The sequence below is a fragment of the Manacus candei genome, unplaced genomic scaffold, assembly GCF_025592945.1.
Source record: "Manacus candei isolate 608988 ecotype Guabito, Panama unplaced genomic scaffold, ASM2559294v1 h1tg000050l, whole genome shotgun sequence".
NCBI classification, from domain to species: Eukaryota; Metazoa; Chordata; class Aves; order Passeriformes; family Pipridae; genus Manacus; species Manacus candei.
This window is the reverse complement of record NW_026138098.1, coordinates 510,047-528,808: the sequence shown is the minus strand read 5'-3', so window position 1 is coordinate 528,808 and position 18,762 is coordinate 510,047. Positions and strand designations below refer to the sequence as shown.

General features: G+C 42.2%; 1 protein-coding gene across 3 annotated transcripts in view; it reads left to right on the top strand.

Moving 5' to 3' along the window:
- The first annotated feature begins 7,224 nt into the window (after positions 1 to 7,224).
- Positions 7,225 to 18,762, top strand: part of SHTN1 (shootin 1) — a 60,066-nt gene continuing 48,528 nt past the window's right edge. For 2 of the 3 annotated variants that reach the window (XR_007906665.1, XM_051799542.1), the window contains exons 1-2: positions 7,225 to 7,421; positions 16,860 to 16,912. Coding sequence is in view for 2 of the 3 variants with exons in the window: in XM_051799542.1 (XP_051655502.1) it covers positions 7,364 to 7,421; positions 16,860 to 16,912 (111 nt within the window). In the remaining variant the exon portion in view is untranslated. The remainder of the gene's footprint in view (positions 7,422 to 16,859; positions 16,913 to 18,762) is intronic. The other variant, XM_051799541.1, reaches the window with a different exon arrangement.

Sequence of the window (18,762 nt, the reverse complement as noted above, 5' to 3'; positions counted from 1 at the left end):
ACAGGAACAAAAGCATCAACTGCTGTTGAGCTGTATGCAAAGTTCAACTGAGAGGGAGAGAGACAGACAGACAAAGTGGCTCCAGTTGCACATAAATACCAGATGGAAAGTGTGTTGAGGAAACAGGGCAACAGGTTATTTTTCATAAGCTGCAAAATTGCTTAATATAAGTGAAATGACTTGCCCTTTCTGTAGAAATTAATTATGAAAGCAACTTCGTAGAGCAGCATAATAAAGATGTAGGCAAAATAACGAGTGGCACTGAATTCAAAAGCTATGCATAATGAATGGTCTATTAACATGTTTATGATCAGTACCAAGAGACCTTGACTGTTGTATAGTAACATATTTAAGTTTCTAACTAACTGATTTTATTATTTAGTTTGACATGATGTTAGTTGTTTATCAAAGAACAAGGTCTGAAATAGCACCGCGAGCTCCAGGAACAACTTACCAAGTAATAACTTTTTGTATTCAGTGACACTTCATCAACATCCAGTCTGTTCTTTCTTAAGATTTCTCCCATCATAAACATCTGCCCTCATCAAAAATCTGATTATGTCCATGTTTCACAATGAAACTATGAGAACAGAGATACTTGATCCTACATGGCTAAGATTTACTTTTTTCACCCAATCTGATAGGGAAAAAGAGAGATTCTTTGCTATTGACATTTATCATCACATAACACATTGTAACTGTAGGGACCATTGGGAATCCATGCTGTTACGGTATTTGCAGATGAGGAATATGCAAATCAGACACCTGTTAATAGGCAGTTTATGGAATTACCAGAGTGCTGATAAGACCATGTGGAGTCACTCCTTTTGTAATGGGGAGCGTCAGGCTCTTTTTTAAGTAGATGACATGCAGTCTTATCAGCTCGCCTTTCCTCTGTACAACACCTTAGCAGAGAGAGCATCTGATCAGAGGTATCAGTGGAGGAAGAGTGTCTTTCACAAAGTGGTTGAGGTTGGAAGGAACATATGGGGGTCATCTTGTCCAACCTCCCTGCTCAAGCCGGGCCACCTCAAGCCTATTGTCTGTGACCACGTCCAGATGACTTTTAAGTACCTCCAAGGATGGAGACTCCACAACCTCTCTAGGCAATCTGTGCCAGTGTTTGGTCACTGTTACAATGAAAAAGTGTTTCCTGATGTTCAGAGGAAATCTCCTGTGTTCCATTTTGTGCCTCTTGCCTCTTTTCCTGTCGCTGGTCACCACTGGAAGGAGCCTGACTCATCATCTTTGCAATCTCCTGCCAGATATTTGTACACACTGATGAGTTCTCCCCTGAACCTTCTCTTCTCCTGACTGAGCAGTCCCAGCTCTCCCAGTTTTCACTCAAGGGCAAACTACTCCAGTCTCTTAATTGTCTCAAAGGCCCTTTGGTGAAGTCCCTCTTTTGCATGTAAAGAAAAATACTAAAACACTTACGAATCAATAATTAATGTTAAATTGTGCAAAAATTTCCATCTGAAATGAAGGAAATTGATTTGGGAACTGTAAGAGGGACTGCAAACTCTTGAGCTGCAGAGCTGTTACTGACAGAGCTACCGTAGAAATTAAGTTTTTAATGATTCAGATCACAGGTGTAACATCCACAGCAAAAAATGTGTTAAAATGGCTTTGCAGAAGTGTTGTAGTGGCCCAGTCAGCAGCTTATTCCTTCCCTCAAACTGGACAAAATAATTCCCAGATACTCTGAGCAAATCCAGTAATGCAGTTTCTAAGAAGAAACAGGACACGATAATGTTTCTTGCAAGGACATTCCCATACAAACCCTCTTCTTCTCTGCTCTGAGAGCCCAGTTATCCAAATTGCTGCAGAGAAGAACCCCAGAGGAGCACAGAGAAGCCACTGCAACTGCTGAGACACAGTCTCCCAAGTGATACTGGTGAAACAGGGTCCACCACTTCAGGAAAGGGGTCTGGAAAGCGACTCAATTTCTAGCTTTCCAAAAGCGTGATATTTGTCTCTGACAGGCTGGAAGCACAGGAGATCTCATATTTTTCTGTTAGAAACATAGTGAGTCACCAGTGAGCCATTTGTTACCTCTAAACGTGTGTCCCTGCAGGTGTTGGCAGGTGTTCACACCTCAGTGGGGGAAATCCATCACCTGTCTGTGCTGGCAGGTAGAGGAAGCACCTATTTCTACCAAATTACACGAGGTGAGCATCCAGAAAGTATGATGAACTGCTATGAAGGGTGAGTAGGTATAATTTGCCTTATTATATTTTATAGTTGCAAATTTCATATCCAGAATTGTTAATTATAGTATAATTAGAGCATATAAAAATGCCATGCTAAATACTTAATTTTCCTCTGATTTATCCCCCAATCAATTTGTGCCTTTTTTCTGTGCAGATAGATGTGTTTGCCATCTTAGATGGAGATAACTAGCAAAGATCATGCCAGTGTCTCTAATCAAACGGTTAAGTTTTTCAAATTAATCCACATTATCTGAGTTTTTTTATTTCTAATCATACTTATATTCCAGTTTGGATGTGTGCTGATTAGTTATTTGTCATCTTATGGAGACAAGAAGTGTTTATATTTACCCTAATATATTATGCTAGTCATTATTCAGCACTGATTGGTTTGATGGAAAAATATACATTACCTCTGCAAGATAAGCTGCTTAGTCTTATTCATCATGTTAATTAGATGTTCAAATAGCTATTGCCATATTTATTTTTTTTAGTTTATTAATAGTTGTTTATCTGTGCAGCGATTATGTAGTTTATTTTTCCTTGTCCCCCCTCCCCCCACAAAATACATCTTTTCTGAAAGTGGTAAAGGTGTGGCAGTGGCCATGCCCTGAGGGTACCTGCAGCCTGTAGTCACACTTGTTTCCACCAGGTAGCTCTTTTCAACAGGAGGCTGATGAATCCTCAAGGAATATGCACATTTTAGTCTGGATAACGACTACATCAAATTTCTGATTGTAGTACCTATTTGATAAGGTACCAGAATCTTTACTTCTGTGTGTACGGTTATGTGTGTTGTTATGCTAAATAGCTAATTTTCGAGAAAAAAAATTCTATAAAGATTTATAGATTAAGTTCAAAATTTATTGTCTCTAGATGATCTCAGGACAAAATCATTCATAAACATGATAATTGTTTCAAATTTTGTGATTCAAAATTTCAAAATTCAAAATTCAAAAATTTTATGATTCCATGAATTCCTAGCTCTTCACTCTAGATTCTATGAATTTAGGAATCATGTGAATTTAGGAATTATGTGACTAACAGTTGCTTCAGTTTGTCAATCTGTGATATTTTCAACTTGCCAAGTCCATCATTTGAGTACTCATCAAAGTCCCATCCAAGAGGAGAACCATGAAAAAAAAAATCACAAAAATTATATGCAAGCTATTTATTAGTAATATTCTGCATAGGTACAACAGCCTGAGTTACACAAACATGTCAGGAAGTCATTTTCAGCTTCACTCATTAGTCAGAACAACAGGAGGTGTCCAATCTCACTAAGATCTATCCCAAGGTAAGTCAAGGAAAGAAAAACCTCTTGGTATTTTTTTTCTCTTTCATTTTTTTCTGTATAATTATCCTATTTTATACAATTGTTGGCTACGGTGTAATTGAGAAGACCAGCCAGATTCTCATCCATTCTCCTCAGCTACAAGCTGGCAGGACCTAGAGGTATGATGAATCAATTTGAATGTTGGTCTCCAAAAGGACATGGGTTATCCATGAAATGTCATGTCCAGTAGAAAGTGACTCCATCCTTGATACTGACTGTGTATCAAATCACAATGTGGACATTATATTACATAAAAATAGGTACTATAAACTAACTCTTATTTAAAATAACCCTGAAAACAATGAACTGAATCCATGATCCAGAGAAACATTTCTGGGGATGTTAAATCCTTAGGGGAATCCATTAGCAAATTTAGTAATAGAATTTACTTCTCAGACATCTTCTAACTTAGAAAAAGATAAACAAGAGATGATTAATATAATAATATTATTAATATAATAATAAATAATAATGTTGTAGTGGTACCCATCCCAGTATTGCAACCACAATGGTCTGCAATGAGGAGATCCTTGTTTTAAATGCTGACTTTTCAAGGTATTATATCTGGATGCAGGTGTGAATAAAAACAAGAAGAAAAATTATGAAGCTGCGATATAGAAATTACAGAAGTGAATTCTTTTGATGTAGACAAAACACTTTAACTTGAATAAATAAATAAAATAATGGAAGAATTGACTTGTTGTCTCTGCAGATATCAAAGAGATTTTATGCCCTGTTCTGGCTGAACACAACAGACGGCACATTGTTGAAGGATGAAAGTGCCCGGTGTCTTGGCATGGTGCAGGGACAAGCAACATACAACGACTCTTTTGCAAATCCTGCTATTACACTGCATGAAAGAAATTGGTTTGGAAACGAAGGGGAATTATATCAGCAGTGGGAAGAGGGGCTTGGAATTAGACCTGTGGCTGAAGGGAAGCCAACAGGCAGCCCAAGAAAGGACACTAAAAAATAAAAATCTGGCAAAACTGCTCTGACTTAACATGGGGGCCATTCAAAACTGAGGTCATCCCAGAACTCTAAGGACCTAAATAGGACCTCTGTGTTCCTTCAAATGGAGGCAGCTATTGATGTGTGACTCTATTTGTAGCTTTTACTTTCAGCTTCTGGTTACAGACACAGATTCTGATTGACTCTCTTCCGCTAGGCTGAAAAACCCTGAAGTATTGAGGGGTTTCTCCTGTCAGATTACCATAACCCAATAATTTGTTTCCTTTTTGCTCAGTTAAAAAGATCAAGAGTTTAAGGTCTCTGATTACAAAGAACTCTCCTCAAGCTCTAGGTCTTTCTTTTTTTCTCTTGTGCTTTCTCCATAAATTTTTCTGTACCATTTTTTTTGAGAACTGGACACAGTAGATTTATTTTGGTCTTGCCAATATTATAGAAGAAACCTTTTCCGTGCTGTCAGCATACTCCCATTCTTTTCCTGCAGTACCTTACTGGCAGCACTTACATAATTACTTTGCCTCCCACTTCCTCTACAGAGCCTTCGTTTTCCAAGGTCATTTTCCATTCTTTGATTATGACTAGGAGCATGAATTTATAACTTTGTATTTGGTACAGTTTAAGGTGTTTTGTGCTGACTAGTTCAAAATAAGCTGACTAGCTTATGAACTTGCCTGTGAAACCTCCTTTGTCTTACCTGGGCATACCACACTTCTGAGACACCAGCTTAGCTCACGTGGATCTCCTGGTTTCTCTCCAGGATGGTATACTAGTTATTAACTACCTCTAGGACACAAAATGCTGTAAAGCATCCATAAGGAATCTCTTCATGTTTTAAAGGTTTACTAGGTCAAAATGGGAAAACTAGGGAACACAGAAAGGAGATAACTGAGCAATGCTTTGCAGAGAGGTCTTTTTCCTTTCGTTCTCAGGTATTTCTGACTAATATTGCCACGTCTGTGGCAACGCTGTGTGTTCTGACCTGCCTGCCACGGTGATCAATGGGTGTTTGCCAAAGAAGGAGGGAGGGAGGCATGTGAACTGTACCTTTGCCCATGCAAATCTGAAGATAGCTGCTGCTCAGCTGACTGCAACTGAAACTCAGTAAAAAGCAGAAGCACAAACAACCTCTGCAGTGTCAGCCTTGGAATAAGCTGGGTAAGGTAAGCAATTTAATACAGAGGTTATCATTGGATCCCCTCCTTTTTCAGAACAGGGATCATCAGAGAACAGCAGAGAGATGTGTGTTCTTTTGAAAGGAACATAGCAGGTCCCTGTCAAAGCCTTTCACCTTCTTGTTGTTCCAAAATTGCTATTAAGTGCTGGACACTGGCATGTAGTTGTTTCTCTTGGATCTTCGCAAACAGAAATGCAACCTTCCAATTATTATTTTTTTTAAACCTTTTAGCCTTCTTCGTACCAAGGCACTCAAACAGCACTTTTATGTTCCCATCACTCCTCTGGGCTGTGCAGGGATCCTTACTGGAAAGTTGCCCTCTGGAAGTCATGCCAAAGGGCTTATTAAAAATGCAGCACCACACCAGTAGCTGTGTGGGGAGTGGAGCAGGATGGCTTTGTCCTGGCTCATGGGGGACTGACCATGTGGGAGACCCTGCCTGGGGTCTGGAGGGAAAGGAGTCATGGCCTCTGCTGACCATGCCAGCTGGGTTATGGGGACATGTGTCTCCACAGGCCAGGGGGCCCGTTGGATTTTTCCTCTCGTTTGCAGAGGGATATGGACAGGTTGGATTGATGGGCTGAGACCAACAGTGTGAGGTTCAACAAGACCAAGTGCCAGGTTCTACATTTTGGCCACAACACCCCCCTGCAGTGCTGCAGGCTGGGGAAAGAGTGGCTGGAAAGCTGCCCAGTGGAAAAGGACCTGGGGGTGATGATTGACAGTGGCTGAACATGTGCCAGCATGTTCCCAGGTGGGCAAGAAGGCCAAGGGCATCCTGGCCTGGATCAGGAATAGTGTGGTTAGCAGGAGCAGGGCAGTGATTCCCTCTGTTCTCAGTGCTGGTGAGGCCACATCTTGAATGCTGTGCCCAGTTCTGGGTCCCTCACTGCGAGAAGGACATTGAGGTGCTGGAGCGAGTTCAGAGAAGGGTAATGGAGCTGGTGAAGGGTCTGGAGCACAAGTGCTGTGAGGAGAGGCTGAGGGAGCTGGGGGGGCTCAGCCTAGAGAAAAGGAGGCTCAGGGGGGACCTCATCACTCTCTACAACTCCCTGACAGGAGGGTGCATCCAGGTGGGGGTCGGGCTCTGCTCCCAAGGAACAAGGGATAGGATGAGAGGAAAGGACCTCAAGCTGTGCCAGGGGAGGTTTAGGTTGGACATGAGGAGGAATTTCTCCACAGAAAGGGTGCTCAGCCATTGGAACGGGCTGCCCAGGGAGGTGGTGGAGTCACCGTCCCTGGAGGTGTTTAAGGAAAGCCTGGACGTGGCACTCAGTGCCATGGGCTGGGTGACCTGGTGGTGTTCGGTCACAGGCTGGACTCGATGACCTCAGAGGTCTCGGCCACCCGAATGGGTTCCGTGACTCCGCTCACAGCCAGGCCGTGCCCGTGCAGGCTCGGGGTGGGCGCTGAGGGCGCTCAGGGTACCCCGTGCCCGCCGCGCCCCGCCCGCCGGCGCTGCCCGCGGAGCCGCCGCGCCCGCACCCGCACATGCTCACTGGGGCGCCGCGGGAGTCTGGGCATGTGCAGAGCGGAGCGGGCCGGGCCCGCCGCGCCCCGGGGCTGCGGCCGCCGCCGCCCTCCCGCTCGCAGGTGAGGCCGCGCTCGGCGGGGCGGGCGCAGCGCTGCGGGGCAGCCGCCGGCCCGCGGCGGCGGTGGCTGCGGCGGGGCACGATGAACAGCTCCGACGAGGAGAAGCAGCTGGAGCGCCTCGCCAGCCTCAAGGACCAAGGTAGGGGTGGGCGGTGCCGCCGCCTCCGGCGCTGGAAGAGCGCGGCTCCCCCCGCGGGGCTCAGGCTCGGCCCGCGGGAGCGCGGCCGCCGCGGGGCGAGGGGAACGGGGCGCGGCGGGGCGGGCGCGGCCTGGGCGTCCCAGAGCCCCCCTTCCCCGGCCTCTTTCTCTGCTCAGGCAGAGGGACACAGTAACAGCCACAGTAAAATAAATCGGGGCGGTGGGAGGTGTTGGCTCTTCCCCGTGTGAGCGCCTGCCTCGGTGCCCGCAGGTGAAGATGGGTTGGGCTCGATGATCTCGGAGGTCCTTTCCAACCTCACTGATGCCGTGGTGTTGGAGCGCGGGCGTCGCGGGGTCGATGGCGGGAGGCCGAGGCGCTGCAGCACATGGCAGCCGGGGCAGAGTGCTCCGTGTGCGGGTCACACGGCCGACACCCGGGGCTGCTCCCCAGGGAGCCCCATCCCCGCCTCGCCATCCCTCTGGGGAGCTGAGCCTCGCGTGGAGGGCCGCGCTGTGCCTGACCTGGCATCATGTCCCACCTCCCGCTCAGCCTGCAGGACCCGATCCCAACCCAGCCCGTCCAGGCCCTGCCATCCCACTGCCCATCAGTGAGCACGCTTCCCGCCGATAGCTCCGGGCTCGCCCTGCTGCGCCCTCAGTTTGTGTGGAGTGTTTGTAGCTGCGGTGTAAGTGGAAGGCAGTGCCTGTCCTGGGCTGGTTTGGTGCCCTGTGTGAGTCGGTTTCTGTCTGGGAAACTGCTTTGCTGTAGAACAGTCCGGTACCTCCGCGTGGTGCATGGGCAGTGCGTGGTTTGACTCAGAAACTAAACTACTGTCATCTTTAATCCTCTGGAAGAAGGGGCATGGAAAAGAGCTTGGATGCTTTTGAAGCAGCCCATTTTGTAACTCTGTTGGTCAGTCTATCCAGCAACCAGGTTGATCCAGCAAAGTATCTGCCTTAGTTAATCATGTAGGCAACGTTTGAAGATCCAGCTTTACCAGCCATTTAAATTCTGGACGTCTGCTTGTGAGTGTGCATCCAGTGCCTGGTGCCTCCTGTCTCACAGAAGCTGTAGGTCTGAAGTAGCCACGCTGTAATCCTCTGCTGGTAATTCCCACAACTGAGTTTTCCTGGTCTCCTATGAGCCTGGGAGGAGCTATTTGGAAAAGAGCTGTTGGACAAAGTTACGTAAAACAGTGAAATTATGGCAGTGTGATCAGCACCCATTTTTCCACCATTCATTCTGACTGTAAATGTGCTTGACCACCTTTGCTGTATAGCAGAAGCTTTTCCTAACCAAATTTCATCTGTTCATCTGTTTATGGTCTGTTTATGACCTGCTCTGGCACTTACTTTTTTGGTTGTTGTACACTCAGGATTGGAAATCCATGATGACCAGCTGCACAGGTTAGATTCTGCCTTGGAAGGGTTCAGTGGGTGTAAAATGATAATCTTATAGCCATGTGTTTTGATACTTTGGGACCAAAAAATAAGGCTAAAAATCTGCGGGTTTTTGCTGACAGACTGCTTCCCTCCAGTACTGTTGCCTCCAGAGGAGTTGTCTGTGCCAAGAGGATAGTTGTTAAAATGTCAATAATCATTTGCAGAAAAGATATGTTTGGGTTAATCTTTAAAGAAAACCAAGCCTCTTGAAATTATTTAGAGTGGGGCTTTAGTTCTGCTGTATGAATGTCTTCTGCTCCAGTAGGCTGGGTATCCTTTAATCTCTAATGAAATTTTACAGGACTACAGGAATTAGTTCAAGGGAAAGTTACTGTAACTTGAGGACTGGCTGTCTAAGATCCACTTGAGCTGTTGAAATAGCAACTGTACTTGGCAAACCCAGTCCTATAAGGCGCTGTTCTTGGTGGTTGTTGCTGTTCATCCCTAAACATAGGAATTATAGTATATTGTTGTGAGGCTGGCATAGGCTTTAGTGATTTTATTGCTGATGCAAAAGTTGCTTTATATGGGTGAAAAGTTAGCCTGTGGAAAAAAAATTTAAAATACTCTTCTATATCCTGTTTTGCATCTAAAACTATACAAAAAATATGGTAGCACACATAGTTAAATTAATAGTTAAATTGTGTTAACTGACAAGTCTGAGGAGCCCAAAGTAAAAAATTAAGCAATTAAAAGGTAATGAGATGCATAAATTTATTCTAACAGTAATGAACTAAATATTGTTACTATAGCTAAGTAAATTTGCTTAGTCTTTATATGCTGTAAGTTTGAATAGATAATGTTCTCTCCATTCTTACTGATAACAAAACAAGACTATTTTAGATACTGCCAACTTGCCTCAAGTAAGTTTAGGGTGGTCTGTTAAACAGATGCAGCATGAAAAGAGGAGGTGAGAAAGTCTTTATTTTCCTCTTTATTGCTTCCGGATGTGGATAACAGTATTATTTTGGAAATAGCTATGGTTGGTGGAAGGATCTGCTGTTGCTGAATATTTCGGATAATGAATACTTACTTATTGCATTTAGAGTGGTGTATGGCTTCAGATTACTGTAGCATTATGGTCTGTAGTCAGATTTTTGAAAAACACAAATTGATTTGGAGGGGTTTCAGAGAACATTCATTCAGTAGCTCTTGTTTGGTTTCTCTCTCAGGATCTGTTTTTCTAGTCTTGAGAAACCTGCCTGACACCAGGTAAATGAACTGTCTGAGAAGTGATGCAGAAGGTGGAGGGGAAGCAAAGAGCAGTGTAGGTGGCTGGCTGCTGTCACATCCCCACTGCTGCTCATCCTCTTCCTAAACAAGGGTGGTGGATTGAACCCGAGGCAGTGTTTTGTAGCTGCCCGCTCCGTTCTCAGTGGCAGCTGTGAGGATGTCTGGGGCTTGGGCAAGTTCACTTGGCTGTCTGGCAGAGCTCTGAATGGCAACAGGGACACTGAAGCTCTGTGTGCAAGATATGCTTATCTCTCACCCGTGCTGAATTTTCCAAGTCCTGTGTGTTAGACTCAGATACCTGATACTGATCGTTCTTCAGCCTCCTCCATTACCAAGTTTAAGGTGAGCACCACAAAGGAACATGATCTCTGTGTTGATATTTAGGACTTAAAAGTGTTGCTCGAGTTTTAATCCTCAAATAGTTTTCAGAGATGGCTTGGTTTAATAAAGCAGATCCACTATAAATATTACTATTGCCTAACTCGAAGTGGTAATTCCAATGGTGCACACTTCTGTTCAACTGGCCCTTATAATCCCTATGAGTGAGACTTAAAATCGAAACAAAACCAAAACCAAATCAACTGGGCAAAATCTTGTGTTATTAGTGGTTGTTTGTAGAACCTGTGGAGTTGTAGCAAACTTGACTAACAGCTGAATCATAACAGTAGTTGATTACCTGCCTGAAAGATTACCTTGTTTCTCTTTGGTTTTATTGGCACTGTAGGTACTTTGCCCTTAAAGACAGAGTTACCTTCTGATGTAGTTGCTTTTCTGTTCAGTTGAAAACAGCAGTCAGCAACCAAAATACATGGAGTTATAAACTAGGTAAAATTGCACTTCAGCAATGCCACTGTCATAGTCACATTTCTGGTCATTTTGCTACATTACAGTGGTTAACAACTATTGATAACTACGTATATACTGAACAAGTTTATATTGCCTGGATTTTTTTAATAAGTCTGAAAGGTCTAGTGTTGCTCTGTGTTTGCTGGTTGAATTTGACGAAGTGTGATGATTTCCAGTCTCTAGTCCCTAGTCCCAAGCATTGTGACTCTATATGTGTTGTTTGTTTGTTTTTTGTGGGTTTTTTTGTTTTAATTAAGATCTATTTGATCTTAAAACTTTTTTTAGAATGTCAGAACCTTTGAATAAGGGAATATCATATATCTTCTAAGGAACAGAGCAGACTGACAATCTGACAGCAATATCTCAGAGTGGTACTATTTAGGAATATGCTATTGACAAGCTCTTAATGTGATTTGGTAAATTTATTTTTCTTTGTGGCAGGTGGGTAATTTTTATGGCCAGAGGAATTTCCTAGGACACCTTGTTGGCTACTGTGTTCCCCTCTGTAGCCATCTGCTCTGCAGATTTTTTCCAGTGTACGTGTCTGTATATGTTCATACACAGCAGCCATCCTTCCCCAGCAGAGCCCATCCTGCTGGAGTGTTTTCTTTGTATATTGCTGTGGAACGTTTTTCCTGCTTCACTTTCTTGTGTTGAACCATGTCTGGTTTTCAGAAACTCACAAAGGCAAATCTTTTGGTGTGAACTTAGGTGGTTGGGCTTTATCAGGCAGTGGTGTGTTTAGTTCTCCTGCCCAGTTTCCAGGAAGCTGTAAGACTGCAGGTTGCAAATTTGGGGTCTCATTAAAAAAATTTATTTGTACACTCTTTCCTAGATTTGAGTAAAACCAAAGCATATGGGAACACAGATACAGGGTCTGACTGACAGGAATTGTACTTAACACTTACCTTTGTATATTTACACAGGTGATTTTTATTTGTTTGTTTTTAAGGGCTGTTTGGTAGTTGAGCTGTGTAGGTTTCAGTTGGTGATTTGTGAGCAAAAGCTTGGTTTGTCCATGTAAGCTTTAGGCCTAATAATAGGTTTATATTTTGGAGTCACTGTAAAGTAAGGAGTATAACACCATCACATAGATTCACCTTTACAGAAGGAGGAGTTAAAAATGCTGCCCAGGCATCAATTTGAAGTAGTTTGCATGTGGCTGGTGCTGTACCACATCCTGTTGAAATTGAGATTGGGCAAAAGGTATCCTTGAGCCTAAAATGGGGAACAAGAGAAAAATTCACCCCTTTTGGCTTTTGTTTATCCTCTTGACAGCACTTCACAGATCTTGTGCATATTGTGCTTCTAGGGTGACCTGTTTGAGAGACATTTGGCCTCATTCTTCCTGCTCCGAGTACACTGGGAGGAGGAATGTGGTGGCAGCAATTCCATTAAAGCTTCTGGTTCTGACAGGGGTAATTATGTCTCTAATGATACATCCAAAAAGCCAGGTGTTAGTTTACTTCTACCAACAAAAAAAATGACTTAATTAGAATAGCTTGTTTCATTTGGAGCAGAGGACTTCTTGCACTGTAAGCTCTTTCTCCTGCCTCTACCAGTAAATACATGCCTGGTCCATAGTCTAGATGTATAAGCAGTGGAATGACACTTGCTTCCTTTGACAGCTCTACTTACTTTTTGATTAAATAAGTAAGTTTGAAATGCTGAAGTGGCATTACTTATTGATTTGGCATGGAAGGGCTCTCAGTCTGCTCAAAGGCCACCCTGATTTGCAGCATAAATGCTAAGGTATATGCATGTAGCATTTTTAAAGTTTGTGGTGGTTTTTTTTTCCTTTAATTTCTGTTTTTTAATATACAGCTTTGGAAAAGGGGTTGATTAATTTTTCAATAAAAAGAGTAGGAAGAGTCTCACCACCTTGCTCTGTGCAAATGGAAGAGTCTTTTCTGTTGTTCACTATGAATTATAGTCATTACATACTTTTACCCTTATGACCTTGTTTTACTAATAAGTGCTTTTTAGCCATAGTAAATATCTAATACATAAAACATCTAATTTAGGTAATACTTGTCTTTTGGTAGCAAATCCTGGTTCAGGAGACACAGATTCACAAATAAAAATCAAAAGAGTAAGTTATAATTAAAGGAGCTTCTGCATACAAAGTTGCATACTTAATTTAGTGCAGATAAAGTGCATTGATACTGTTCACAGGACAGTCCCCTCTGGCCAACTGAGCTGTGGAGTGAGAAGTTGGTGAATGTGTGGTTGTTGTAAAGGAACATGCTGTGTTCCCTCGTGTTGGCTGTTTTGGGGTTTTATTGTTTTACCATAAGAAAGAGCAGGGTTGGCTGGGAACATGTTTGGGGTGGGTTAAGAGCTGGAGCCCAAAATATTCGGTTATTTTCTCCTTTTCCCAGCTTTCTTCTCTCCTTAGTCTTGAAGTTGTAGTGTTGCCCTCATACTGTGTAAAGATAGCCTGAAGCAGAAAAATGCGATTTGTGTCCTAATAAATTGTATATATCATACTGCTGTATATCGGGAATTATTCTACTACAGATAAAGTTAGTGTCAGACAGCAACAGTATCCCAAGAGATCTCTCATACATATTTGTTACAGTTATTCAGGATTCACTGGGACTAATGAGTTCAACATGGGCATTTTACTACCAATATATGCTACAATATTGATTCTTTAAGAAAATGATATATAGTTCTGGAATTTTAGTAGCACCTTTAGTGAAGTGTCTTTACTTGTTTGTTTCATTCACTACAAATGTGAAGAGATGTCTTTATTCCAGGATAAATTCTATAGAGCATAATCTGAATGAGTCAGGATGACATGTAAGAAGTTTTCAGTTGCTCAGGTGAAGAAGTTGTCACATATATTGTGTGAGTGCCTTCATAGGTTAACGAGAAGGAGTTCTATCTCTTGGAGAAAGTTTAGGGAAGTCCTTGTACAAAAGGATTTGTTGCTTGTCAATCTATAAAGAGTGGTAATGATATCTCCTAATCTACCAAAGAGGGGTTTTAAGGCTAAATAGTCTGTATGGCATTTGGACCATGTGAGCTCTTGCCTTGTATTCCTCCAGTTACTGACTGTTCTAGTCAGTTCTAGAGCAGAGAGATCATTGTTTCCTTTATGCCCTTTGGTGCTTCAGTGAAGGTTATGTATGTAGGCCTTTTTTTTTTAGATGGCCTCAAAACTTCATTGTACATTAAACACCTGAAAAACTTCATATCAAAACTTCCCAACAACCCCTACCCCCAATGTTAAAAAAATAAAATCCACCAACTTTCAACTTCTGCCTTTGCAGAGAATCTGATCCACAGCAGATGGGGTTGCCATCCAGGATGAACAACCTGATTTTAAGATACCAGATCCTTACTATGTATTAGCTGTATTCAAGGAAGAACTAAAGTTTTGCAGTGACAATGAGGGGGTGGGCACAGTAAAAAGGCACTGAAGAAAGTGTGTGAGTGCAGCATGAAGTGGCTGCTGAGTTTCTGTTTGCATTCCACGACAAACCTGCTGTGGATCTGCAGTGAAAGAGGGAAGGGCTGCCCTGAACAGGCAGTTTAATTCCCAGTCTCACCCAGGTGAGCCCTTACTGGGGATTTTTGGACTGTTGTGTAAGTATTCTTGTTTCTGGTAGCTTGTTCTTGTGTCCATGCCTTAAGGGCTCATGATTCAGAGTCCTCTGTTCAGGGAGCATGTGAAGAGAGCTGTTAAAGGCGTGGCAAATCTATATTTTTCATTTATAAAGTATTGAATAGCAAGTATGAGTTTGCCTTAAAGGTGAGCAAACAGTAGTAGTTTTCAAGTATGAAGAAACTTGAATTGTATTTGTCAATAACAGTTTTCATTCCTTTTTTTGCATCTGGATGCTAGAAATCTCTTTTCTTGCTTTCCTCCAGGGAACAGGGAAATTATTTGAAAGTGGAACAGTGATCAGGAGGCTTAGCTTTGCGTTCCTGAGTAGGAAACATGGTATTTCACTGTAGGTGCTCTGTCTTGGAGCAACTGCAGCAGCATGGTTTCTTGCCTGTGCATCTGCCTGTTGTGTTTTTTCTTCTGTTTCCTGAGTATGGGAGGTGGGCAGGAAATTTGGTAGATAAGAAGTGGGGGCAAGTAAAGGGATGGGTAGGAGACCTTGGTTTTACTGGTACGGGGATGCAGGGCACAATTTTAAGAAACCTGATTTTGTTCGTTCAACTCTTTAGTAGATTTCCCTTTTTACGTGGATGAGCAGGAGTGAGGATTTTTTCCATCTCTTTGATTTAACAGTTTTCTTGTGAGTTTGCATGTGGACTTCACTTAAATAAAAAAGCTTAAACTTTTTTTTCTTGGAGAGCCTAGAAATTTTTCTACATGGGTCGGTCACAGCAGAGCTGAGATTCTGGCTGAGAGATTTCTGTCATTCCTGTATTCTCTTTCTAGCTAATACAGTCAGCAGGGTCTTGTCGTGACCCCATTGCTGGTCAGGGCACACAGGGAGCAGAGTCCTGTTTTGAGTTGCTAGCCAGAAGCTAATTCTGCTGCCTGTATCCCAGACTTCATCTCTAAAATGATGTGATCTTGAAGAAGAGAGAAATTAGGCTAATTTGAGGGTTTTACCTCTGAGGTACTTGTGTGCTGCTGCATGCTGAAGGCAAGCAGAACAGTGATGCCAGACCTCACCTTCAGGAGTGAGTTGAATTAATTTTTTTTTCAGGAGATTTTGAAATGCTGGGGAGGGGAGAGAGGGCTGTCACAGCAGTGTAAAGTGTAACTTTGTAAGAGCTTCTTGTTTGAAGAAGTTTAACTGTCTAAAGCTAGAAAGAGGTAGTAGGTTTTCAGGTGGCTGATCTAACAGTCTACGTGTTCATGTCTTCAGATGTAGGGTAAGACGTGTCAAGAGGAAACTCTTAACATCTCTGACATTAGCAGCTGAAAACTATCTATTCATACCCTTTATCCAGTTTAAATTAGCTTGAAATCCTGTATGCTAGTATAGCTTCTGCTAGGTACAGGGCAAAATTTGAGGAGATGCCGAGGGACTGGAATAAGATCCATAGTGATGTCAACAGTCCCTTCATTCCACTCTTGCAGTATGTCTTGAAGACTGACCAGTGTTCCTTTCTAGAAAAGTTTGTTTCTCTAAGTTTGGAGGTGTATTCAGCTTCTTTCTGGTGACAATAAAATTTCTATGGTCTCAAAGGCCGAACAGCCCATGTGGGACACACTGAAATAAGAATGGAATTGGGAAGTTGTGGCAATGATGGCACATCCCTGAGGCAGTAAAATAAAAGGTTTATGAAGGGCACACAAAAATACGCAGTAAACTGAAAGTTTAATTGGTAGCTGATAGATTGTTTCTGCACGTTATTTACTGGTTTGAAACAGTGGCCTCCCAGAATCCTGGAGGTTGATCCCTTTCCTGCTGATCCCTGCAGCTGAGCTCTTGTGATCTTGGGCAAATCATACAATCTTTTCTTGTCTCCATGGGGAGTTTAAAGACAAAAATACCTTTCATAGGACTCTTGTTGGAAGAAAATGTTAATAAACAAATAAATACAGAAAGGTGCTCAGCTACTCTGGAGGTACCTGTGTATGGCATTAACTGTGTTTTCTGGCATTGATCTGTAACCTGAGCCAGTGTGGGATTAAAATGGTGACTGCAAACCAGTATATTCACCTTGTATTTTTGAACTCAATCAATGAGATTGTTTAACTCTACATTGATCAAAAATTGATTGTTTTGGGAGCTACCATCTTTTTCAGACACTTTCTAATTGCTTCAATTCTAGAAGGATATCCAGTTCATAGGCCATTAATAGGCTGTTAATGAAGTTTATGACCCATGTTATTTAAGAAGTCTGTGTAAGCACACAGAAGAGTTTTCAATTTAATGAAATGGAGAGCTAATTTGGGAAGAGGTGCTGCTATATTAACTCTTTTTTTTTTCTTGTATAGCTATTGGTGAATATGAAGAGCTTAGAGCAGAAAATAAGAAAACGAAAGAAGAGGTTTGTATATATAACAATTATTCATTTAATACTAAAATGCTAAATATCAGAGTATCTTGTTGACTATGGCAGGTTGTTGTCTACCTTTTGAGTTCACTGATACTTACTAGCAATAAGCATTACTTGTACCTGTATGTTTTAAGGAGCAATAAGTGCAACTCCCACAACTATTCTGGCTGTGCCACTCCAGAAAGGTTTGTATAAATATATTTTAAGTGATGGCTGCTCTACCCACTTTGCCTGTGATTACAGTGTGAGCACAGACCAACTCATGTGTTTAGATAAAATTGTTTCTCTTGGATCTAAAGCTTTATTTATTACGACCTGATTTGCACAAGGGACGGACTTACCGAAAAGAAAAAATAGAAGAAGAACTTCCCTTACCCAGCCCTTCTGAAGATTCAGAATGTAGGAATATGATTTCTAAAGGTATTTAAAATCTTCCCCTTCCCATTCCTCCTTCAAATCTCACCCAGTTTTTAATAGGAGAGCAAGATGTCCTAACTTGCAGAATGGTACTGCAGCATAAAATGAATTCTCAGGATGTCACACATCTTTCTGTGACATCTGTGTGCCTGTCCAACTTGAAAAGAAGTTTTGATTGTATGGTCTGAACTTCATACATTAGTGCAAGCTTCATTTTTTTATGTTCAGAGATACTGAAGTAAGAAATAATGCCTGCTTCCTAGATTGCCCATTGTAGTTACGCTGAACTGTCTTTCTAATACTAAAATTAAGCACATTTGGTAAGGTGTCTCTTTGGTGAGGGATCTCATTTGACGTACCTGCTTCCTGAGAGGAAGCCATTGGGAGCAGAGGACTCTGGGAGAGATGTGATGACAGTGCTGCATTCTCCTTTCTCCAGTATTAGTGACCTGAAGATAGAAGACACCTGTTAGTTTTCAAATCCCTGTTAGCTGCCAAGGCATGTAACTTTAATTTTGCTTTTTCTGAAGTAATTTTGGAAGGGTCACTTTTAGTCCAGTTATAAATGGTGCAATTTAAGACTGTGTTGAGAAGACCTTGTCCTTAACTACTTTCTCATTACTAAAGAAAACTTGAAACCTGCCTTCAGTTATGATGGAGCAGTGATTCCATGTATTTCCACTGAGGTCAGCATGCTGTGCCTCACTCCCTCCTACCCACTGACCTCCTTGTCTTCTTCACTGGGCTTCTTGCTGCATTCCAGTTATGCTGTTCTACACCAGTCTCAGATAGCCTGGGAAATCTGTCCTCTATTTTCACTATTCAGAAGAAGTGCTCAGAAGAAAAGGCTCCCTTTGTATCAGGACAAAGAGAAGAGAAATTAATTTTTTTAGAAGGTGACTTGCTAACTCCTTTGTGGAAAGTACCACACAGGAGTTAGATAGCTGTCTGTGTGTATGTGCTTTTGACAGAGTTGGTGGGAGATTTTTCTAAGTCACTGCTGCAGTCGTATGGCTTTGAGAGATGAGCTGTGTGTGCAGAAATTAGCCTAGTTCCTGTTAGTCACATGGAACTTGGTGGATAATGGACAGCTAACTTAAGATAAAATTTTAATTTTTGAAAATCTATGCTCTTTGTTTCATATTTTTTCTTAAGATTAGAAAGTAAATTGACTTTTATGTAGGTTACTTTGTTCAAAGCACTACTGCTTTAAAAGGATGCTAATGGACATGAAAATTCAGGAGCAGAATGCAAGATCTTTGATCCACGGTGTCTCTTCCTCATTGCCTTGAGAAACCGCCAACGTGAAGACCACTGGTGGGGTCTCTGACAATATTGCCACAGACATTTTTTTCATTAGCATTTTTAAGTACTTTCAGAAACTGAAGCAAAAATGATATTGGCAGATTATGTCTCTTAGGTCA